The 24,758-nt window shown below is 52.4% G+C and overlaps 1 protein-coding gene and 2 long non-coding RNA genes across 3 annotated transcripts; all 3 read right to left on the reverse strand.

Annotated features, from left to right (window-relative positions):
- Positions 1-6,119: 6,119 nt before the first annotated feature.
- On the reverse strand, positions 6,120-7,669 carry LOC135978934 (uncharacterized). The gene is made up of 3 exons (XR_010596277.1): positions 7,563-7,669; positions 7,096-7,170; positions 6,120-6,255 (listed from the first exon to the last, which is right to left on the reverse strand). It is a non-coding gene; the product is annotated as an uncharacterized LOC135978934 (long non-coding RNA).
- A 360-nt stretch (positions 7,670-8,029) lies between these two features.
- LOC135978935 (maestro heat-like repeat family member 5) lies at positions 8,030-17,883 on the reverse strand. The gene is made up of 10 exons (XM_065579634.1): positions 17,750-17,883; positions 15,610-15,764; positions 13,674-13,800; positions 12,466-12,656; positions 11,685-11,822; positions 11,409-11,526; positions 10,734-10,877; positions 10,171-10,347; positions 9,281-9,436; positions 8,030-8,176 (listed from the first exon to the last, which is right to left on the reverse strand). Exons 1-10 carry the CDS (start codon positions 17,852-17,854, stop codon positions 8,030-8,032), a joined length of 1,458 nt encoding a protein of 485 aa, XP_065435706.1. The 5' UTR covers positions 17,855-17,883.
- Positions 17,884-19,189: 1,306 nt separating this feature from the next.
- Positions 19,190-23,639, reverse strand: LOC135978933 (uncharacterized). Its single transcript, XR_010596276.1, has 3 exons — positions 23,394-23,639; positions 20,004-20,362; positions 19,190-19,305 (listed from the first exon to the last, which is right to left on the reverse strand). It is a non-coding gene; the product is annotated as an uncharacterized LOC135978933 (long non-coding RNA).
- Between the last annotated feature and the right edge of the window lie 1,119 nt (positions 23,640-24,758).

Here is a 24,758-nt window from a genome sequence, read left to right on the forward strand (position 1 = left end):
CTTTGTGCTGCCAGGCAAGGGGAAGTCACCCCCGCCCCCAGCCAGCCGGGTCATTTCCATCTGCACACACAGGCATGTTCAGCCTGAAGGCTCCTTGGATTCAAACCCTTGGCAGAGGCTGAATTTTGCCTTAAAGGGATATCGTCCTTTCCCGTAAGTATGTCAAAATGGATGTCCTGGTGAATCCCAACTCCCGCTCCCCCTGGGGATCAGATGTGCCTGAGCGCAGCAGCGTAAAACCGGACATATGCCCTGGGGCCTGGAGGGAGAGCCCATCTGCCACCACCCCATGTCCTCGAGGGGTTAGCTGTGTGACTGCTTTCCTCTGAAAGGTCAGCTCCACAGTTCACGCTCTGAGGCTGAGTTCCAGGCTGGTGGCCTGGGAGAGTGTTGGGGGCAGGTAGAGGTTTAGTCAGCCCCTCTGTGTGGGGTGTCCATCCCCAGGTGACCAGCATGAGGACATTCCTGTGCTAACAACATGACTTCCCCAGGGTCCTGGCTGGGCACACACACCTGCTGAGAGGGTTGGTCAGGGCTTTCGTTCTCTCCCACTGAAGCTTTCCTAGACATTTTCCCATCTTCTTCAAAAGGCCTTTCCCTGTTTTCCTTTCCTGGCGCCCCCTGTAAGCCACCATCCGTGGTGCTCTCTAGGGCCAGGTCTCTGCTTTCCTCAACTGCAGAACTCTGGCTGTGAACAATTGGAACAGCTTGTTCAGTGACAGGCACCTCTTGGACCCCTTTGTCTCTGAGGGCACTGCTGCAGGAGTTCATCTCGGCACCTCCCTTTGCTGCTGGAGACACGCTGCTTCTCCCTCCTGCCGGGGTGTCAAAGAGACTTTCTCTGTCTCTCTTCGCTTCTGGGATTTCCCCCTCCTCCCTGGGATCTCAACACAAAGATGCATTTCTGCTGTGGGTGACCACATCCACACCCTTAGCCACATGAAAAATTATACTCTGTCCTTGATTTACCAGCCGTTAATAGGCTTCATCTCTAGCTCTGCAGACCCAACCCTCTCAAAACCTTTCAAGTTTCAGAGTAGAAGCCGTGTTAGTCTGTATCCGCAAAAAGAACAGGAGTACTTGTGGCACCTTAGAAACTAACAAATTTATTAGAGCATAAGCTTTCGTGGACTACAGCCCACTTCTTCGGATGCATCCGAAGAAGTGGGCTGTAGTCCACGAAAGCTTATGCTCTAATAAATTTGTTTGTCTATAAAACCTTTCAAGTAATCCTCAGGTGCTTCAGGGGTTTCTGTGCTGAGGACAGTGAATTAACGTGAACTGGCTGAGGCTTGTTGTTTCTCAGCTCAGGGCCCTGATTTCTCTGGTGCTCCGGGTAGTTCCACTGATCACACTTCCTCAGGCTCTTCCTTGACAGGAGATTTGTAATGGGAATTACTAGGAGAGGAATGATCCTGGGGAAGTCAGTGCCCAGCCTCCTAACCCTGCTCCTTTGTCTTTGTTTAATGAACAGATTAAAGATGAAAGTATGTACTCAATACGTTCAGTGTCCAGACAGTCTCTGTGCACATTGGATTTGAATGTTGTCCTTCATCTGTACACCACAAGTGTCCATTTGAAATCAAAAGATTCCTAATGCCCCATGGGCTACCTCCCTATGATACACAGGGTCACAAACATTGTGGTGAGTAGGACAGATTACTAAGTAATCACAGTGGGTTTCAGCCCCGTAGGATCACCTGTAAGGATTTTTCCTTCCTTTAAAGAGGGCAGAACCCAAACCCCATTCAGTAGATGCAGGGAAATCTTACAGTAAATTCTTCCCACATGGTCCCCTTTGTAAAGCTCGTCTATCAGAGCTTGCCTTAGCACAAGAAAATAAGGCCACGCAGTGGTAACCACACAAACCAGACATCATTTACTACGGGGAAAAGGGTTAGGATAGGATAGAGAAGAGTCGGATTAACAAAACTTTAACTCTGGAACTGCTCCACTCTCACAAACAATTAGACCCATGAGGTAATGTTGATGTTCTCTCTACTTTCTCTTGCAGTAACAGCGATGGACGGACGCTGTTCTCTTGACATTGGACATTAGGGATGGACTTCTATGCTGGACGCAGGAACGGGCGAGTATAGACCTAACTAAAACCCCTCCCTATCCCTCTTTGCGTCGTCTCTGCCTGGATGTTAGACCCTATCTACGCGGATTCAATCCGTGCGTGGGAGTGTGCTTCCCAACCCAAAATAATATAGCAAATGGCAAAAGGTCACAACATTTTTTCCAAAGTCCAAGATGGCCACCTTATATATAACCCAAAAGATCCATGCCTTTCGTCCCTTCTTTTACTAAAATTTGGCAGGGGCAACCAGCATTTTACACACCGGGAGACTGGATTTGACCAATCGGGGGATATTCCGGGACAGGGTGACCCATCCAGAAGGGGGTTGTATATCTCCTCTGATACCTCCTCCCTCTGTCCTCTATCAATTGAAGTGGGCGTCAGCCCTGTAGAACCACCCCGAGAGGGGATTTGACCAAACAAGGAAGTGCTGTAGTGGAGTGACCTGCCCGCAAAAGGATCCCGTGATCCCTCTAAGAAGTCCCCCCACCACCCTTTACCAATTGGTGAGGGTTTCACTCCTACCTTAGGCCATCTCAGAAGGGAAACATGTACAAATCAGAACAGGTATAGCCCGAAGTCTAGGCCGTGATTTCTGCAAAAGACACCCTTGGAACGAGACGGCCTCTTCCACGCAGCGTTGTGTTGCGACTTCCAGGGCGATGCTGCCAGCCACGCAAACATGGAGCTCCAGAGATCGGCGGCTTCTTGCCTAGACCTTCGGGCACTACCTATTCTGATCGATACATTTCCCTTCTGGGATGGCCTAAAGGGTGTGTGTGAAACCCTGACCGATTAGTAGAGAACAGTGGGGGGATTTCATGGAAGGGTAATGGGCCCCTCTCGCGGGCAGGTCTCCCCACCATGGCACTAACCCTATTTGGTGAAATTCCCTCTCTGGTTGGTCCTAAGGGGATGAGGCCCACCCCAACTGGGAGGAGTTCTCGGAGGGGTCACATGACCCACTTCCGAATGGGTCACTCTCCCTCAGAACTTTCCCTCATTGTTCAAATCCATTCCTGAGGCAGATCGATGGAGATAAAACACCCCCAGATTGGTAGAGGAGTGGGAGGAGCTCTTAGAGGGGTCACATGCCACTCCTTGCTTCCGCTCATGTTTCCATCTTGACACCAAAAGTCTTATGTCATGGGGTCAGTCTCATGGTGACAGATGAGCGATGCCTTAGGGGTGACGGGCGAGGTCCTATGGCTGAAAACAAATAACTGCCCTTAGCCTCAGTGTGGTTTGGCCTAATGGCCAGAGTCAAAATGGCTGCCCTCCCACGTAGGTCCGTGTGGCCCAACGACCAGAGTCCGTGCGGCCGCCCTCTCCGTCGGGGCTGTGTGGCCCAACGACCAGAGTCCGTGTGGCCGCCTGCTCCGTCGGGGCCGTCTGGCCCAACGAACAGAGTCCATGCGGCCGCCTGCTCCGTCGGGGCCGTCTGACCCAACGACCAGAGTCCATGCGGCCGCCCTCTCCGTCGGGGCTGTGTGGCCCAGAGACCACAGTCTGTGCGGCTGCCCTCTCCGTCGGGGCTGTGTGGCCCAACGACCACAGTCCGTGCGGCTGCCCTCTCCGTCGGGGCTGTGTGGCCCAGAGACCACAGTCTGTGTGGCTGCCCTCTCCGTCGGGGCTGTCTGGCCCAACGACCAGAGTCCGAGCGGCTGCCCTCTCCGTCGGGGCTGTGTGGCCCAGAGACCAGAGTCCGTGCCGCTATCCTGTCTCTCATGCCTGTGTGGCCCGATGGCTCCAGACAATATGACTGCTCTCTCCCTCAATGCTGTGTGGTCCAGAGACTAGAGTCAATATCGCTGCCCTTCAGAACAGGGCTGTTTAGCTGAGAGTTCAGAGACAAGATGGCTGCCCCTCCTCTTGGGGCTGTGCAGTTTAGTGGCATACTGGGGAGGTGGGCTGCCACCCAAGGATGGATGGCAGCCAGGGCAGGAGGACCCGGGCCCTTGTTACTCCACCGGCTCCTAGCCCAAGGCCTTGTCCATGGCCAATGTGTTTGCCATTGATTCAGTGGGGATCCAACCAGAACATCTGACGTCACTCAGCATGACAATGGCTGGTTCACCCAGGTTACTTCCTACAAGATGTCTCTAGGCCATGGGCTGGGGGTCTCTGGGCTCCCGGCGTAGGAAACTCCCAGAGACTCCGATCTCCCCTGCACGTCTGCAGGGCCCTGGGGATGCGGCTGGGTCTTGGCTCCTCGCGGCTCTGCATTCAGGAGCTTCAGCCGCTTCTGGACTGGAGCCCACAATGTGCATCCTCCATTTTCGGCGCTCTGCCTAGACTGAGCTGAGCTGCTCCCTTTCACCCGGGTGCTCCAGCTGTAGCATGTCCGGCAGGGCTGGGGAGGGGCTTGGCTTCCTCCGCCTAGACTATGGGGTTCTGTGTGCCTGGTGCACCCGGCACATCCTGCTCTGCCTCTTCTGTCTCCTCCTTCCCAGGCAACAGCTGCTTTGGCGTCTCACAAGAGATGTGATCGGCGGTGGGCTCAGTTGGCTCCTGTTAGCCTCTAGATGTCTGTAGGAGGGAGAAAGGGCAGGAACACAAATCAGAAGAATAAAACCTTCAAGCAGGGGAGTTTTCCATGGCACAACCCCCCACACACACACTTTGCTAAAGCTCATTTGCAACTTCCCTGAGAGCTGGCATTGCTTAAAGAGAGCCCCCACCCCCGCAAGCTCCGCTGCCCTGTGGGCTGGCAATGGTTGAAGGGAGTCTGGGAGAATTTCTCCTCTCTCCGCCTGGCTCTGATGACTGAGGGAATCACATGCGAGAAGCTCTGGGAATGTCGGGCTCGGTGCAGTGGGGTGAGATGTCTGACATGGAGCCCAAAGGTGGGGTTCTCCTGACTCTGCAGTAACTTCATTCCAGTCAGAGAGATTTCAGAGCTCAGCTACGGGGTTCTGCCCTGTAACTGTGTGTGGGGATGGGGCAGAAGTGGGGCAGTGATGCACTCATGAAAGGAGTAGGGCTAAGGGGGGGGCCGTGCTGCAGCCACTAAAGCCCCTGTGTGCTGCGTTCCGGTCGCGCCGGCTCTGCCTGGCTGGGATGGGGGCGAGGCGGCTCCACGCGCTGCCGTTCCCCGCCCTGAGCCGCGTTGCCACGACGAGCACCACACCGGGAACCTCTGTCCCTGGTGCTGGTCTTGTCTGTAGGCTCCGCTCCCTGCAGCTCTCATTGGCCGGGAATCGTTAATCCCGCCCTGGCCCTACTCCCCAGCCCGTTCCAATCCTTCTCTTGACTCCTGACTCCGGCTCCAACCCTTGGCTCCCCTAGGCTCGACCTCCAGCACCCTGACCACTAGGCCCCACCGCCTCTGCTCCAACCCTGGGCCCAACCATCCATGCTTTGGTGTCCGACACCAGCGATATGTAGGAGTCGTTCACCTCACTGCTTTCCATGCGTATGGCCCTGCCTTTGTCAGCACTGGTTTTCATCTGCCATTGTTCTGCCCAGTCACGTGGCTTCATTAGATCCCTTTCAGCTGCTTCAAAGTCTTCTCTATGCCTGACTAACCTACATAATTTTGGTGTCAAGTATCAGGGGGTAGCCGTGTTAGTCTGTATCTACAAAAGCAACAAGGAGTCTGGTGGCATCTTAAAGACTAACAGATTTATTTGGGCATAAGCTTTCGTGAGTAAAAACCTCACTTGAAGAAGTGAGGTTTTTACTCACGAAAGCTTATGCCCAAATAAATCTGTTAGTCTTTAAGGTGCCACCAGACTTCTTGTTGTTTTTCTACATAATTTTGTGTCATCTGCCAATATCCACCGCATTGTTCAGTCCCGGTTCCAAATATAAGAACATAAGAAAGGCCAGACTGGGTCAGACCAAAGGTCCATCTAGCCCAGTATCCTGTCTTCTGACAGTGGCCAATGCCAGGTGCCCCAGAGCGAATGAACAGACAGGTAATCATGTAGTGATCAATCCCCTGTCACCCATTCCCAGCTTCTGACAAACAGAGGCTCAGGACACCAAAAAGTTGATAAGCGTCTGTTGTACGTACCATAGCAGGACAAAGAGGACTTCTGTGTCGGTCACAGTTCCCTAGTCGAATGCAGAACCTGACACAAGATTTCCAAGCTTCTGCAGCCATTTGTAATGTCTCCTGAGGATGCACCCTGTGGTCCTGTCAGATGTCAAAGGCACTTCCTGAAAAGCTGAAACAAAGAGGAAACGGGTTGAAAGCCCCATGGTGCTGATGTGACTGGTGCCTAGGAAATCTCCCCTTCAGATGGCCGTTGCCACATGCTATTAACTACCCAAGAGTCTGGGGGCACAGAAACAACAACTCTGCTACTCCCAAAATAGCCCTGGACAGAGAGGAGACCCCATTCTGTGCGTAACTTCCCCCTCCCCCAGGATACACACGTCCACACACATGTCCACACACTAAAACACAGGCAGGTGGGGGCAATTGTTCCTGGGACGTAACAAAAAAGTGTCAACAGCAGAGGTGTTAAATCATCAAACATTTATGCACAGATCCGCAAAGGAATTTAGACTGAAATCCTTTGTGGCCCTGTGCCTTCATTCCTTAAGAGGTCACAGGGAAAGATGTTTCCCATGTGCACTCAGGGGATTTCCTATGAGCTGATAACCAGCCTCTGAGTGGTTCCCTGGCCTGCAATCACTCCATTACAGAGAGGGCAGGTGATGAATTTTTCCCTACAGAGGGTAATTGTCATCATCATCATCATGCTTAATAATAACAACAGCCCTTTTCAATTCTGTCCGGCCTTCCTTTAGAGACTTTCTGACCTTTCTGAAGACAGTCTCCCCACACAGCTCTAAGGCTACCTCTATGCTAGGAGCTAGGGATGGTTATCCCCTGCTCCCGTAAACATCTTGTGGGACCTCGATGAAAGCTCGTGTGACCATCCTTCTTCTTTAAACGCTGTCCTTAGCCAGAGAGGGACACATTCAAACCTGTGTTCAGGCCTTGTGCTGCACCCCTGTACTTCCCACAGAGGCACAAACACACAGAGCTATTTCCTTACCTTCATACAGGCGGGAGATGCCATCTTCAGTCACGGTTTCAGACAACAAGTCGCAGTAATGGCGGATAGTATTTCCTAGACATACAATGGATCTCATTACTTTTCAAATCCTTCGCTGAAAACTGCTAAAGGTGCAGCCATTCCCCCAAGAAGAGCCCTTGGGAAATTCAATACATTCCTTCCATCTGCTCACAAAGCACATAAAAGCATCTGATGCACAGAAGTTACTGAGAGGCTGATTTCCAAAGGAGATTGAATTCACATCATGCGGGTTTCCACTAGGCGCAGCCAAAGAGTTGTTGTGGGCAGGGGAAGTTGGTGCAATCAATACAGCTAAATTGCTCCCTTAATCTTGGAATACATGTTAATTCTGTCTCTCTCTCTCACACACACACACACACCAGAAGTCTAGAAAAGGGCTTTGAAGGAAGCAGTTCAAAAAAGATCAAGTGAATTTCTCTGCTTACCAATGAACAGGGCTGCAGAATGCCTTATTGTTGTCTGTGAGCTTTCCAGGTACTCTAAGGCCTGGAACAGGAATTTGGGGATGTGGCTCTTGTTGTTCTGCATCTAGGAGGGAAGAAGGAAGAAATGCGCAATATACAAATGACATGTTCTTCCCACAGCGAAGGGGCCAGGAAAGCCAAAGCACACAGCCAGGGCAAAGCAACAGCCAGTATGAGCCCATACACCATAGCAGCACCTCTCTGGAGTTACTAGTGTGTTCTCCAGAACCTCAGCTTTCATTTTAAAAGACACAAGTTTGGAGGTCTGACAGTTGTGGAGAAAAATTTCAAAAATGTGAAGGGATTGTAACTCATGCAGAAATGAACCAGCAGAGAGCCTGGAATAGAGTCCTGCCGCCCGACCGAAGCGGATGGGTACTCAGGGTGTGGGGTTAGAAAGGTCTCCCTCAAGTCACCATTCACCACTCTCAAGGCACAAGGAATCCACCTACCAAGCACTTCCAGACACACTTCAGGAGCTGTGAGGAGCCATCCCAGGCCATGCTGCGGAACAGCCTCTTCAAATGAGCCCACCTGAGAAACACTGCGCAGCGGAAGAGCGTCAGTTTACATCTCTGCAAGAGAAGGTGAGACCAAGAGGGTTCTCACTGAGAGAGGGATTGTCTGGGGGACATCGAACCTTCCCCTGTCCCTTTTCTCTCGCTTTTCCTGCTAGTGGAGATTCCTGTTATTTGTTCTACACAGGACTGTGCTCAGGAGAGGGAACTGAGACTTGGCTGGAGACAGCCAGAGCCGTCCTGTCTTTGGATGGTTTGGGGCAGTTGCCCAGGGCCCTCTGCTTTGGGGGGCCCCGCACTTCAGGGGGACGCAGGACCTGGGCTGTGCTGGGGCCAGCAGCAGTAGTCCTGGCCCGACTAAGTTATACCCCACCTCGCCAGCACCCAACGTCGCTCGGGAGAGGAGAGGGCAGGGGCTTGGGAGGAGGGGAGAAATAGGGGTGGGATGGGGGAGGAGCAGGGGTGGGAAAAGGTGGAGTGGGGGCTTGGGGGAAGGGGTGGAGTGGGGGTGGGAGGTGGACCGGGGGAGGAGGGGGTTGTCCCAGGCCCAGTGCCCCCCTATGGGTGGCCCTGGAAAGAGTCATAAGAGATCTCCACAACTCAGTCCTTCTATGCAAAGAAACTGTATGAGAGCGTGAGTCAGCTTTGGGATCCCAAAGAGTCGGACCAAAGAGGCACACGGATCAGGCTTCCCTCCACATCCCAGTTGGCCCAACGAAATAAGGCAACGTCCGGTGAATGTTGGGAAGCGAGGACCTGCTGGAGAAGGTCTCTCAGGAGCTGCAGGGAAGAAGGCAGGGCAGCTGCACCCACTTTCCAGAAGGCTGTGGGCAGATACCAGCTCCCTGAACCGAAGGGCACTTACAGATATATGCTCCCTTTTCTTTTGCTGCCTCTTGTTGGGAACCTTTGGATGCAGCAGCCCAAAGGCCTGAGGCCTGTCTTTGCAGTAGAGGGTCAGGACTCTTTCCCAGAAGAAGGCTTTTCTTCCAAATTGTGCTATGTGCTGTGGGGATGGATGAGGCCCTAGACTCCAGCATGGAGTGAAGCAGGGAGGAGAAGACTCTGCTTGGGGGCAAGAGGCTCTGGCCATTAATGGAGTGGGGGCCCCAGGGGATTCTGGCTCTTTGCTTATAAGGAAATAAGGACGGTGGCACTTACCAGTGTCACACGCTCCTCCTGGTCTTCGAGATGCAGCAGCAGCGGGAGCAAGCAGTTGATCATTTCCTGCTGCACCATGCCTTTGTCCGGGTCCTTCACCCTGCTCACCACCTTGCCAAGCAGTAAAATGGCAGCGGAGCGCACACTGCCCCTCTCCTGGCAATGACACACAGGGAGTGGGGAAGCCCGGTTAAACCCAGGCAGTATCAGAGCATAACGCGACAGAGTCATAATCCGCCCGCTGCTCCGGTTCCCCCTGTGTTAACTGACTTGGCTGGCGGGAGCAGTGAGGCCACCAGGCTAGCGCCATAGACAACTTGTGCAGAACAGGGCCTGAGACACTGTGCAGGGCAGTGCAGCCCCTTGGTGTCCCAGACGCAATTTCTGTCTGGAGAGCACTGAACCCTAGACCCCTAGAAGATTAGGGGAGGGGGTGGGAAGGCTCCTGGAGACTGGTCTGGGGAAGGGGAGAAGCAGCTGCTGGAGCCTTGCAGGGATGTGCTGCTACAAAACACAGCAGTTCTTTTGCTCTTCAGTTCCCCTGAGAGCCGGGCCATTCCCGACCCACCTCTTTCCTGCTGGGAATCTCCACCTCTTTGGGGGCTGGTGTTCTCCAGACAGCTGGTCATCTGCCCAGTGCCAGCCCCTCTCCCCCAGGCCAGGCTGCAGCAGGGGCTGGGAGCAGGGCGCTGAGGCTGAGATTTGCCGAGAAGAGCTCTGACAGGGAGGAGGCGGAGCAGGAGATTCCCCACCCATGGCGGGGGCACTCCTAGGAGGCTCCATGGCAGGGCTGAGGGGCGGGAGGCAAGGGATGGGGAGAGAGACACAAGGGCATCAGAGGCAGGTGGAGGGGGGGGGAAATGGGCTTCTCCTGCGGTTCCAAGCCTTACGTCATCAATGAAGGGGCGAAGGCTGACTGCAATGTCCTGGGAGATGGAGCCAAGCCCCTCCCCGTCGAGGAGGTAGATGATGTCTCCAGCTTTATGCATGGCCTCCATGACACACACTCCATCCCTGTCACCGAACGTGTCCATGATCGCTGGCAGCTGGGCCTGTAACAATTGCACCTGCAGGAATGAAGAAGGCAGCTCATTACTATCCTGGGTGACAGCCTGGAGCACATGCTGGACCATCCCACTCCCACCTATGAGAAACCACGGCTGGCACAGCCCCCCAACGGGGCAGAAAGTCATTCTCCTCTCACTCTGTGCCAGCTGCTCACTGTAACCTTTGTCTTTGCTCACCCCGCCTCCCCCATTGCATCACATCTGCAATCAGAGGTCAGCTCACAGGAGCAGGGACCATGTCATGCCTTGATTCGCTCAGTAACGCACCTCCAACATTTGAATGCCGTGCGTTAAACAACAAGGCTTGTGTGGGGATCTCGCTCTCATTTCTGAGCTATTCGATAGACATCGGCTTCCTCGGTCCCCAGGCAATCCACGCCTCTCACCTTTGCTGGCTGGAGCACAACACTGCCAAGGCCTCGCAGACTGAGCCTACGTATGATGGGATTTTTGTCCTGGGTCCATTCCATGAGCTGTGCCTGGAGCTCTGATTTTGTCACTATCGTCTCAATGGAAGGACTCTGGAGCAACTGGAAAGAGCCAAATCAACATCCGGTTGAGGAGCAGAGGTCTTCCTGTGGGGTCTGTTCCCTGGACAGTCATCTTTACCAAATGGCCACTTACTCCCGTACAAAGTCTCTGGTGTGTAGGGAGCCAGTTGCTGCTCTTTCAGTTGGTTCATTCCCAGAAGTTAGACTAATGTATAAGTCACAAATAAACCCGCAGGGAAAGGGGAATCTTCAGGCCCCATTGAGTGCCATGGAACAACCCCTGGGGCAGAAGAAAAGCAGACCCCAAGAAAAGGTGAGGAGAGAAGCATGGCCTTGGGGCAGTGGTGAAACATCTCCTCTTGTCACATGATCCCATCTAGGCACATCCAGCCAGGGGCGATCTCACCCTGTCTCTCCCTCCCTCTCTCTGCCGTGCCCCACAGCCATCCATGTGTGGAGAGGAGCTAGCTGGCTGTAGGCTGCTGAGCTCCTGACAATGTGCCCCAGAGCTTACTGGCCTGAGCTGCTCTGCAGAAAGCCCACTTGTGCCTGTCAATTAATGAATCTCACCTCAGTGCAGAAAGTCATGGCGATATGTCTCTGCTCATCCTCCTTCTGACTCTGGACAATGGTGACGGCCTCTCTGAAAACTGCAGGGAGCTGAGGGTTCTCAAACTCGATCATGGCTCTGGAACACGGAACAGAAAGTCCCTTGTGGTTATCAAGGGGGAGAGAGAGTTCCTCACTAGTTGCTGGGCTGAGATGGCAGCTGGAACAGAGGAATATTTCACACGGAAATCCCATTGCCAAGAGAGACCCAATGAAGAGGAAACTTTGGGCTCCTACCTTGCAATTAGGCCAACACCCTGCGAGTAGTAATATCGGGAGGATATCATGTCCCAACCCTGCTGTAACTGGATGCCGGCAAATTCCTTCCAGTATCCGGGCATGGAAAAAAGAGTCTTCACAGCCTCCACTGACGTGCTAAAGACAAAAAAATCCCAGTGTCAGGCAACGAGATCACCCCCAAGCATGGCAAATCTGCACAAGCCCTGGGACACACAGCATGGTCAGCAGTAGCTAGCGACCCCGAGGATAGATCCAGTGTGATATCATGGTGCTTCCCTTCCCAAGGGGCCCTGTCTACACTGCAGATTCATTGAGTTTGTAACCAGTTACTGACACTAGCTTCTTAAGATGGTTGGTGTCATCACTCAATACGGTTGAATACTTGATTCTTTACTGTGGCAGGTAACAGGACACAAGCGGGCATGTGCGGCCAGATCCTTAGTTGGTGTAAGCGAGCAAAGCTGTGTCAGTTTACAGCACCTGAGGTGGCCTCTGGCGCTCTGTGTTTCCACTGACGCTTTGGCAGGTGGCACATGGGGATGGATGCACAAACATGACTGCTGCCTGACTGTGGAGTGAAAGCAGCTGGCCTGTGGACGGAGTCAGATGAGCGAGTGTGACTCACAAGAACACACGGCTCTCAACCCTTTCCCCTCAAGAGAGACCTGCACCGAACTGAGCCTGGGCGAACTACAGCACCCGAACAAATGATGGCCATGAACAGAGCACACGTGTTTAGCAGAACAAATCTGTTCTTCCTTTTCCTTTCAGTCATTACCTTAGGGGGCTGAGGCAGCTGGACCCCTCCTCGGGGCTGGATGTCTCGCTGGCCCTGTAGGTCCCTGGCAAGCGCAGCTCCATCACATACTGCACTTGCCTGACGCAGAGGATGAGCATCTGGGGATACATTTCCAGGATGGCTTCTCGGTATCCCCACAGGAAAAGGACCTCGTAAATGGTCCTCATTGCCTGGAGGGGGGAAAGAATTTCAGTCAACTATCCCAATCTGCCACCTGCCACCTCCACAGGGTATTAGAAAAGAGGATTGGCTCCTGAGAGGGGAGGAGACATTTTGAGGCTCCTGAACCATCACCCATTCCTGGAACGAAAGCAGGATGGAGCCCTATGGAAAGATCAGAAGAGTCTGGATGACGTTATTCCCCGTTGTTTCTCTTAATGGTGCAGACCCTGTGCTTTGGCTTTCCAGCCATGACTGGACGGGCTGAAACCATCCTGAGGAGATCCGTTCGCATAGGCCCAGTGTTTCTGGCCCAGTCAAAAGTACTGGACATCTCATGATCCCATGCTGGGAAGCTCTCTAGTCACAGTTTACAGAGCCAAGAGACACCGGAACTGCAGCTGCTCACTAAAGGGCCATCTAGAGCAGAAGACAACTGAGCCAGGGTACCAGCAGATAAACCACTTCAGATCTGTAACTTTTACCTGGGGGAAACTTTCTTTACACGTCTTTAGTTTGCTAGGAGGTGGCCAGGACACACTAAGGCCTGGTCTGCACTACAGAGTTAGGTCAACGCAAGGCCGCTCACCCAGCATCACCCTAACTATGGAATTTCCTTCCCGTCGGCAGAACTGCCCCTCGGTTCCAAATTAATAACAATAATAATTAAAAATCTCTCCACGAGTGGCAGAGAGTCCAGGTTGATGCAGTTAGGTCGATGCAGTGTCAGTGTAGACACCGCGTCGCTTACGTCAACTGGCTTTCAGGAGCCTCCCCACCCTGACCGTACAATCAAGACGAGCGCTTCTGGCGAGGACGTGCACTGCCGACACAAGCAGCAAAGTGCAGACACACACAAGGGATGGAATTGCTGTGGCGGCTGTATGCCGAGGTAAGTTAGGTCGACTTCATTGTGTAGTGGAGCCATGGCCTGAAGCTAAGAAGGGGTGAAGCTCCCGCGCACACACAGATGCACCATCCTCCCTGCGGTGGCGGGTTGGCAAAGTGACATCTCAAATCTCACTTACAGCCAGAGACACATTGCCGCTCTTCTCCTCCCGGCGTCTCTGCTGGAGCTTGTCCAGCAGCTGCTGCAGCACCTCCCTGGTGAGCTGTGGTTCTTCACCCAAGGCCTTCCACAGCTCAATGGCACATCTGCAAATTCAGAAACAGAAGTCTGACCTTCCCTGCTTGGCCACCTCTTGCCCTCCCCAGGGAGAGACTTGGCGTGTAGGCAGGAAAGGCATCTCTCAGAGGACACACCGATTGGTGCAGAGAGGCTGAGGCAGGGCAAGTCCCTTCAGAGAACGTTGTATTTATTCCTTTCCCCTAATGGGCTATTGTTCCTGAAGCTACAACCGCTGTTTCCAAGACAGTGACCATGTACTGACCACAGAGTGACCACCAAACTGTGACCCCCAGACTGTGCAAAATTCTGCTCTGTTATGCTAGGGTCAGTCCCGAGGAACTTGCCTGACCTCACTGGAGTTACTCTGGCTATTTGGGGGTGTAACTGAGACCCAGCGTTTGGCCAAGTGTCTCTTAACAGCTCAATCCTACTGCAGTGTGGTGGGCAGGGTCAGACACTGAATCAGAACATGCCCTGATAGGAGAGGACTCAGGAGTTTGGAAGGGGAGATTGTACTGCCCAGTGGGACAGAGTTGGAAGGAAACTAGTACTGAAATCCCCCTCCTCTCTTCTCTCCATTCTTGCTGATCTAAGCACTGCTGGTCCTCGCAGGCATCTGCAGAGGAAGACTGCAGATGGATCCAAAAGACTCCAGTCATTGGACTTCCAAGTTTGGTGAGGAAGGTCGGACATGGTGGTCAAGCCCTGGGGACATTGAGAATTAGGTTGGACAAATCAAGAGTAAATGGCCTGGATTTGAGATCTTCAGGAAGCTTGGCTGAAATTCTGTGCCAACGCTGCCGAGTTTCTATAGCTTCTGAGCACAGACCCTGGAAAGCACTGTGGCTGTTTCAAGGAATTCAAACCTGAAAGGTTTACAAATCAAACATTCAAATCAATATGAAAACCAGCACTGTATTCCTCTGGTAACTGCATTGGGTAAGAAAGTCAATTTCTTTTGTGCTGCTCTTCAATTTGCTCTCCCATGTGACACAGATTTGTCTGTGGTCAGTGCAGAACTGCACTGCAGAGGATGCCGAGGAAAGCTGGCGTTTTGACCTCTGGCTAGGGTCCAGTTGGGTTTCACGGCCCCTAGGCACATGGGGATTGTGTTATAAACACCTCAGCTGGATGACTCTGCAAAGTGATCGGCAATAACCAGCAGGACTCAGATGAAAAGAGGCACTCACCCCGCTCAGAGCCATTATTCCCGGCTGTCTGCAGACTCAGGCAGGCTGCACTGCATTTACGCTCAGGTCATGTGTGGATGATTTTTTTTTTTTGTTGCAACAATAAGGGCTGGAAATTTGTGTCTTAAGAGATTTATCTCTGCTGTACAGCTCCATAAGGATGAGTGCATTTTCTCAGCACTTCCTCAGCCATGGAATAACTAGGGATCTGACTACAGGTAACAATCCTGCACTGGTCCCCAGGGGACAGACAGATGGGCCTCATGGGCCTTTTCCATCTCTGCCCTCTCTGACGCAATAGGGAGCAGCCAGACCTCATGACCCAGGGATGTGGAGTGAGCCCCAAAGTCATTTATTGGCCCTGTACTGGATCAGAGAGCAAGTGGAGTGACCCATCGAAATCAGGACAATGCTGGAATTCTCCAGAAAACTGGCACGTCTCCATCCCGGGGAGTGCAGGAGGAGGGGTTGGCTCCTCAGTGGCTGTGCCTGGGCATGTCCTCTTAGTGAGAATGGACAGCTCTCTGCACCGCAGGAAACTCCCTCCAACTGTGTGAGCCTGACAGACCCTTCCCGGACGGTGGCCTGTCAGTAGGAGCAGGAAGAGAAATAATGGCCCGAGGTGATAACAGAGCAGCTCCCTACCTGTCCGATGACAGCGTGTGCGCCACACAGCTCAGAACCACATCCTGGGGGTGGGAGCGAGCCAGCAAGGCCGTGGCCCTCAGCGCTGCTTTTCTGGCTCTGGGATCACAGACGTCGTCTAGCCACATTAAGATCCTTCCAACAACGTCTCCAACCTGAAAGAAAGCCAGAAAGTTGAGGGATGGATTTATCAATGAGTGACCTCCTCCCAGGTAACCCCATCTGGCAGCCCTGCAAACTGCCTCTCACCTCACTTTCCCATCTCTACTCCTCCATAATCTCAAGAAAGAGGCTTTGACAAGTACAGGAACCCCAGTCTTCCTGAGGTCTGGTTTAGCACCTTAGGCTCAGAAACACACACAAAAGCCTTCCCCAAAACCTGACCGTGGGCACAGCTCAAACTCCCCTGATGTCCCAGGGCCTTCCCTGCCCTAGCAAACTGCTCGCAGCCCTGCTCTCAAGGGCTTCCCTGCAGGAGCCTTTCCTCCATCTCTGCAACTTCCTGTTGCTCTTTCTACCACGATCAGTTCCTCCAGACCAGTGGTTATCAACCTAGTTTCCGTGTGGGCCACATCCAATACTATCTCTTTGCCCCTGAGGATGTCCCACGTAGAGAAGCACTGCTCCAAACCCAGCTGGTTCTACGGATGTACCCCAGAGCCCATCCCAGCGATGGCAGGCAGGGCTACGTGGATGGGACTAGCCAGCTCCAGGCCCCAGCCCTATGGAGAACCTCTACACTGTGGGATTTTAAAACCTGCCGTAACAAATCTTAAAGCCGGGTCTCTAACCTCGGGCTCAGGCTGTGGCACTCAGAACAGCAGTGCAGACATGGTGACTTGGGCTGGAGCCCAGGCTCTGAAGCCCCCCCTCCCCTGGCTTCAGAGCTCAAGTTCCAGCCCAAGCCCAGAAGAGGCTGCATTGCTGTTTGGCCCCACAGTGCCAGCCCTGGGAGCCCAAGTCCATAGGGCCAGGCTTTACGGCTCCTGCTGCAGAGTTTGCAGCACAGGGTAGACAGACCCGAAAGGGACAAGCCACCCCCTAGCGCTCTTCCATGAGGAATCGATCATTGCTCTTTCCTCTCCTGAACAAGGAGCAGGAGCTACAACCCGGGTGGCTGGATTCTGTTGACCTGTTCTGCTAGCAGGAGGTAGAGCCCGGCACAAATCAATCTGCTGATCGAGGGGCCATTTGTTAACTTCCCGCCGGGACCTGCTGGAAACAGGGAACTTGGCCAGAGACAGGGACGACCTGCAGGGAACCCGAGGAACAGGCAGGTTTGGGGAGGAAGCTCAGGCTGAGGATTCGGTTCGTTTATGAGTCTCCGAGTTTCCAGGAAAGCCAAAGCCCAGGAAGGGAATAAGTCTGCACTGACTCGCCACGGGCAGGCGGTATTTGGAGAAGGGCGGGAATGTCACCTATTTCCAGGCTGAGTGATAAAAGGCAACGTTTAAAGAACTGTAGGGAACATGAACCCTGATTCCTTTCTCAATAACCCACCTGCGCAGGCTTGGGCAAGTCAAGGAGCTCTCTGGACTTCAGTTTCCCCAGGTGTCCAATGGGTTCAATTCCTACCTCCCAGGAGGGTGGTGGAGTTTCATTAATCGGGGGAGTAAATGATACCGAGAGCCTCCTACCCAGGGGATGTAGAAATGAAGTCTGCCAGAGACCTCCCTAGGCCAATCTAATTCATGGGGGAGGCACTCAGATCTGTGGGGATGGGCAACAGGATCAGAGCTTGGGAGAGACAGAGAGAAAAGTGCAAAGCCAAATTCCTCCTGATACTTCAGCTGGACAAACAAGGCCCTGCAGCATGTCTGAGGAAACCATGTCTGCTCCTGGAGCCTAATGTGGAGGCCCATTGGCAGACTAGGTAAGTGCTGCGCTGCCAGGGCTGGGGCTCTCGGCACCTTCAGTGTGGCTGGGCTGTCCTCAGGGACGTGTCAGAGCTCCAGCGGGCAGAGAGCACGTTACAAACCTGACGCCGCGGATCCCCGCGGCCAAGCGATGAATGGAAAGGGGCTGAGCCAACCTTCAAAGCACCATGCCAGCATGTCCCAGGAACGGTTTCCTAGGAGAGGAAATTCTCCCCTCCCCCTCTCTGCGCAGCATCCTCTGCCCCACGGCGGGAGTCTCTTACTCTCTCCATCTTGTCTCCGTGTAGAGATACGATGGCCCTCAGCTCTTCCTCTGCGGCTTTAAATCGCTCCAGGGTGGGTGTTGTCAGACCCTTCACGGCTCTCATCAGCAGGGCTTGGGGCTGGGCTGAGGAAAGCTGCTCCCCAGGGGTCTGCGATGAACAAGGACAAAGCCTGTTGGGACGGAGTATTTCCATTGGGCAGCTGCCCTGGAATAGTCTGTCTCCGCGGGAGTTCGGCAGGGCCTAGTGAGCATGGAGACTCCGGCTGAGCCCTTTTCTTAAAAAGCCTCAACAGGTGCCGAGGTTTCCTCAGTCTTTCATCCGCTCCCCTCGCCCCCTCTGCCTGAGAAGAGATGGGAGCCTCTCAGCCAGTGCTGGGACCCCAAGGGCCACCCCATTTCCTCCCTCTCTAGCCCCTCCTCCCAGGAGCCCAGCTTGTGCTGAGAAAGCCCCAATGGCCTGCAAAGCCCATTCAAGTTGCTTGTTGAGTGCAGCCGAGGGGTCGCTGGAGAACCTGCCCCACGTCCCATCCCACCCCGAGCGCCTGAGCAGATTGGCTCAGCAACTCTAGCAGCCCACGGTGTCTGCGTGGAAAGGACTGAGAACAGGCCCCAACGGAAATGCCTCTTCCTTCCCCACCCCGCAGCGTGTGGCGCTGCCACAAAACAGGCAGAAATCGCCGGCAGGACAGAAAGTAGCTTCGACTGAAGGAGCGAGTCTGCCTGGCTGAGGAGAATCCCAAACTGTGGGCTTCTGGGGCCAGACCCTTGTGGGTCAGAACTCACTGGGCACAATGTTAGTCCAGGGGACCTGGTTCCAGGGTCTTCTAAACCCAGGGCCTGGGGTGCTGGAGGCCTTTGTCCTGGTGTCTCAGGCACGTCCTGAGTATTACTGCAGCTGGCCTGCGTGTCTGGATCAGCACCGTCTGTCCTGGATGGCAGCAGCTGAGGACACAGCAGAGCACACCAGAGTGACACACTCGCATAGCTACTCCAGCCCCCCGGCGTGTCAGAAGCTCCCAGAATTGCAGACTTTTGTATGTGCTGCAGGGTGCTCTGTCACTAATCATCAGAGTTACAATGGTGTCTCAGTGTCTACAAGTGCAGGGATGGGCCTCGTAGGATTTTCAGCAGTGCCTGTGTGCCATGAAAAGTGCATCAGAATCAGGCACCTGAGTCAGGCACTTCTGCGAATCCCACTAAGCACTTGTGTACTTCTTTAGGTGCCTAAACCCCTTTGTCAATCTGGATTATATGCCTTATGCAAACAACCTAGAGAAACTCATAAAGACTGGCTGGAGTTGATGACGTGCAGAATGTTTCCTTTCAGCTCCCTGAGCAAGGGGCAGGTAGTTCTCCTGTCAGAGATACCAGCTCCGGGAGACATTAATACACACAGCAGGGGATGCTTTCCATTATCTCAGTCACAAAGCGTCATTACCATTGTCATATGGGAGCTGCTTGGTAATGAGGGGATGGGAGCGCGCTCTTCTTTCTGCTCTTCTGGACTCCCTTTTCCGCACTTCCCCTTCGACTCAGACGGCTCCTCCTTCGTCCCTGAAGCAGAAAGAAACATTCGTAACATTTCGCTTTTCCATGTGTTATCCCTGGTTTACAGAGGACGGAAGTCGGGCCCAGAGCCCTGAAGCGACTTGCCCAGGGTCAGACTGAAGGTTGTGGGCAGAGCTAAGCAGAGAACTCCGATCTCATGGCTCTTCGCTGGGGGCTTTTACCACATGAGGCTTCCTCTGATCTAGGGGGAAGTTTCTTTTCCATGGTGTATTCTACTCTTCCCCTCCCCTTGCACAGCGTTCCTGTCAGTGATGGGCAACAGGCCTCATTTGCACTTAACCCCCCAAGAAGTAATGACTCAGCTCTGGTACGGTTCCCAGCTGTGACCTGCTGAGACCTCTGGAGCATTTTACTGATGAAACAGACCCGATCCAGGAGACAAGAAATGATTTCCTACAACATCCAGCCTCTCTGTTCTCCTTACAGCCTGGAGCAATGTTAGTACTCCCCACCCCACAGTGCCAGACCCCCCGAGGGGGGTGATCTGACACTGTCAGCTCTCCCCACCTCAGCGATGGACCTCGGCCACCCTGTCCAGGAGGATCCGGCACTAAATGGATTCCAGAGTCTGAGGTTCCCATCACTGTCCCGTGAGAAGCCCTGATGTGTAAGGCTTGTAGAGTGACTGGTGTGAGTATTCCTCACATGCTCCTCGCCACAAACCATGTGGATTGAATCCTCACCTGTAAGATCCAGTTCAACTTGTTCTGTGTTCTCCTGCAGCTTCACCTCCTCTGACTCCACCTGGGTCTCAGCTGTTTTCTTCTTCAGGGACAAGTGCGTCCACCTTCGTGGTGAGGAAACTGTTCTCTCCTCATTGCTCTCTGCCATCGAGGTGTCAGACTGGCTACAGACACAGAGTCTTTTCATGCCTGATAAGATGGTCCATGAGCATTTGCTTCTCTGGGGCTTCTCTGGCAAGGCCTGTTCTTGCTGGCTGAGGACAGAGCATGCCTCGATTGCTGCAGGTTGGGGGAACACTTTGTGCACAGGGATCTCTCTGTGCTCCCTAGAGGCGAGTCTTTGGAAAAAGGAACGAAGCCTGGAGTAGAAAGAAGGAGGAAATGGGTTTTTCTGTCATTCTCTAAAAGAAAGGAATTAGTTTGCCCAGGATTCACAGATCCAAGAGACTGGTCTTTTGAAGCCAACTGCTCCAGCCAATTCATACAACCAAGAACATAAGCAACACAAGATCGCCCAGCCTGGGTAAAACTGTCTGACAGTAGCCAGTGCCCCAGAGGGAATGAACAGGGAATGATCAAGTGATCCATTCCTGACGCTCATTTCCGGCTCCTGGCAAATGGAGGTTAGGGACACCATCCCTGTGCATCCTGGCTAATAGCCATTAATGGACCTCTCCTGCATAAATGTATCTAGTTCCTTTTTGAACTCTGTTAAAGTCTTGGACTTCACAACATCCTCCGGCAAAGAGTTCCACAGGTTAACTGTGCGTTGTGTGAAAAATACTTCCTTTTGTTTGTGTGAAACCTGCTGCTTATTAACAGAGACTTCAAAGGGGGCACTAGGATGTGACTAGGATGTGTAGTTAAACACTGTACCCCTGAACTCTACCCCCATGATTAGACCCAGCTGAAGACACATGGGACCGTGGTGAAACAGAAATTCTTCTGCAGACATTCTAGGGCCTGTGTTATGTAGGGGGTCAGACTAGATGATCAGGACTGGCCTTAGAGCCTTTGAAACTATGAATTTCTGAACCTAAAGATGGCTCTAACTGCTAGTGTGAAGGTTGCTGCTCCTGTCCAAGAGGAGATACTTTGTCTGAGGTTTCCTTGGGGAAAGGCACCTGGATCCCTGTTCCCTCTTTCTCATAACCTTCCTTGGACAGAGCACATCACAGGTTCTCCCCTTTTGTTCTCTAACAGGAAACCTCCATCCACCAGATCTGTAATTCCTCCCTTGATAGCACAGTCGCTGGCTACATTTCCTAGCCTGACTCTCACCTCATGGATCTCACGCCTCCTCTGCCATTGGGCAGACATGGAAACAGCAAAGGTCAATTTCTATTTTCTTTGGTCATTGCCTGGGTCTAGTTGCAAAACTGCTTCATTATTAACCCCACTCCTTTGTGCACAGAATGTTGGGACTCTGGGAACAGATGGGGCCAAGCTGAAAACCAATAAACCTTTGTTCCCAGAGAACCCAGTAAAAGGAACAAAAGATTGTCATCAAGAAGATTTGAGGGTCTGGAAGGATGGATTTGCAGCTGCAAATATGTTGATTTATTCTCAACTATTTCAATATCTGGAATTTATTAGCATGGGGAAAATAATCAGTAAACTTTAAATGAAGAATTTCCCATGCTATTTATAACATGCAGTCAGAAGTTTGGCCACCAACACAATAAGAAAGAAATCACACCGAGACCCATGACCAATGTAGGCTACAGTTTATTTAAACCCCTTTCCTGGAAAGGAATTGCAGGGGGGAATTTACACATCTATTGTATAACCCAATGGGGGTATAGTAGAATTTGTAGAGAGTTTTGAAGTCTATCTCCATGAGATTATTTCTGAGAGAACTGCCAAGATGACAGCCAGGGGATGGGAGTGGAGCTGTATCCCTTTCAATAGCTTAAGATTTATTTCTTCTGCATTATTTGATCTCATTTATGTGTGTTTCAATCATGTAAAGTCTGAGATAGATATTGTCTCAATACACATACATTAGCCAATCATTACATGAGACAAAAGGTTTAGATTCACAACTTGAAGGCAATGAGTGAATTAGAACATAACAGAACATAAGAATATAAGAACATAAGAACGGCCGTACTGGGTCAGACCAAAGGTCCATCTAGACCAGTATCCCGTCTACCGACAGTGGCCAATGCCAGGTGCCCCAGAGGGAGTGAACCTAACAGGCAATGATCAAGTGATCTCTCTCCTGCCATCCATCTCCACCCTCTGACAAACAGAGGCTAGGGACACCATTCCTTACCCATCCTGGCTAATAGCCATTAATGGACCTAACCACCATGAATTTATCCAGTTCTCTTTTAAACGTTGTTATAGTCCTAGCCTTCACAACCTCCTCAAGTAAGGAGTTCCACAAGTTGACTGTGTGCTGTGTGAAGAAGAACTTCCTTTTATTTGTTTTAAACCTGCTGCCTATTAATTTCATTTGATGTCCCCTAGTTCTTGTATTATGGGAATAAGTAAATAACTTTTCCTTATCCACTTTCTCCACATCACTCATGATTTTATATACCTCTATCATATCCCCCCTTAGTCTCCTCTTTTCCAAGCTGAAGAGTCTTTAATCTCTCCTCATATGGGACCCGTTCCAAACCCCTAATCATTTTAGTTGCCCTTCTCTGAACCTTTTCCAGTGCCAGTATATCTTTTTTGAGATGAGGAGACCACATCTGTACGCAGTATTCGAGATGTGGGCGTACCATCGATTTATATAAGGGCAATAATATATTCTCAGTCTTATTCTCTCTCCACTTTTTAATGATTGCTAACATCCTGTTTGCTTTTTTGACCGCCGCTGCACACTGCGTGGACATCTTCAAAGAACTATCCACGATGACTCCAAGATCTTTTTCCTGACTTGTTGTAGCTAAATTAGCCCCCATCATATTGTATGTATAGTTGGGGTTATTTTTTCCAATGTGCTTTATTTTAGGGGCAACTCCAAGGGAAATACTATTTATGGAGATATCAATGTAAATTTTACATGAGTTTTGTTATCTTCCCTTTAGGTTCTATCCATGGAAATTCACCCATACTCGTCTGCTGAAAGATAAAATCATGGAAATCTGCCTCCAGAGAACGTGGAAGGCTGACGCAGACGGGGAAGTGAAAGATGCCCACATTCAAATCAAAACGGAACGTTGAGAACTGACTGTTGCAACGCTGGCCCCCACCAGTCCCTAGGACGGGGGTGGCCAAGCGGAGCCTGAGAAGGAGCCAGAATTTACCAATGAACATTGCCAAAGAGCCACAGGAATATGTCAGCAGCCCCCCATCCGCTCTCCCCCTCCAGCCCCCAGCACCTCCCGCCCACCAGCAGCCCTGCCAATCAGCGCCTGGGAATCTGGGAATTACCTTCTGTAAAAACTCATCTTCTTTCGAACACCTGTGGAAATTGGTTCAAGAAACTGATTCAAGAAGTTGTTGACAGATGGATAGTACGCGTCTATCAGCAGCTCCTTGGGTCACCAGCCGTCGTCAACCAAGCCAGTTGGCAGACTGAAGGCAGGGCAAGAATGCTGAAGCAGAAAGTTCTTTGCTGTTGGGATACGTGACATCACAATAAACTTATACATAAACACACCTGGACACCCACCCAGAGAGACACGCACCCACAGAAGCTAGTAACATTTACAACATTGAGAGATGCACCCAAAATCTCTAGTATCAGATGGGTAGCCGTGTTAGTCTGAATCTGTAAAAAGCAACAGAGGGTGCTGTGGCACCTTTAAGACTAACAGAAGTATTGGGGCATAAGCTTTCGTGGGTAAGAACCTCACTTCTTCAGATGCAAGTCAGACTTGCTCCCAATACTTCCGTTAGTCTTAAAGGTGCCACAGGACCCTCTGTTCCAAAATCTGTAGGAATTTTGATTTGGGGGAGGGGATCATAGGTGCTGACTGCATGGGGGAAAAATTAGCGGGTGCTTAGCACCCACTGGCAGCCAAGCTCTACCCTCCCTCCAGGCCATCTCCCGCTAACCAACTCCGCCCCCCTCCCTCCCAGGGCCTTCTGCCTGCCACAACACACAGCTGTTTGGCGGCATTCAGGACGCTCCCAGTGGGTGGGGGAGGAGCAAAGTCGTAACTCACCCAGAGACGTGATTTTATGAAAAGGTTTGGAGGCCCAGAAACACGTTGAAAATGTTGGAAGGCCCTGTGGGAAGGAGCAGAGCGTTGGGCCTGTGGGGTCGATACGATGACTCAGTGGAAGCTCTTTGGGGCAGGGAGAGCTTTGTGTGGCTGGGCAGGGCCTAGCAGAATGGGGCCCCGGGCTCAGACTGACGCTGTGCAGCCAGTGGCAGTACAAACAAATAACAATGGGGGGGAACAAAGCGACACATCTAATCGTTGGGATTTTACACAAAGACCTTTCAGAAGAGCCCCAGGCGGTGTCTGAGCTGGCTCGGATGAGGCAGCAAGGGGCAGCGCAGCCTGAGGCAGTGAAACTGCCAATCCCCAGGGAGCAGTGGAAGCAGGCCCAAGCCGTAGCAAAGAGCGGTTCCTGCGGGAGACGGGAAGCAGGCAGATGGCAGCTCTGTGGGACAGAGAGTGTCTGTTTGTTCTGTATGTGGACGGCACCTGGCACAATGGGGCTGGTCCCTGAGTGGGGCCTATACCCAACGCTAATAAAACAAGGGGATTTGTTGGATTACTGGCGAGCTCTGAATCCCCTGAGTGCACAGGTGGCAGGTGACGGGGCAAGCCCTGGACAGACGGG

This window comes from Chrysemys picta, unplaced genomic scaffold, assembly GCF_011386835.1.
Source record: "Chrysemys picta bellii isolate R12L10 unplaced genomic scaffold, ASM1138683v2 scaf550, whole genome shotgun sequence".
Taxonomy (NCBI): Eukaryota; Metazoa; Chordata; order Testudines; family Emydidae; genus Chrysemys; species Chrysemys picta.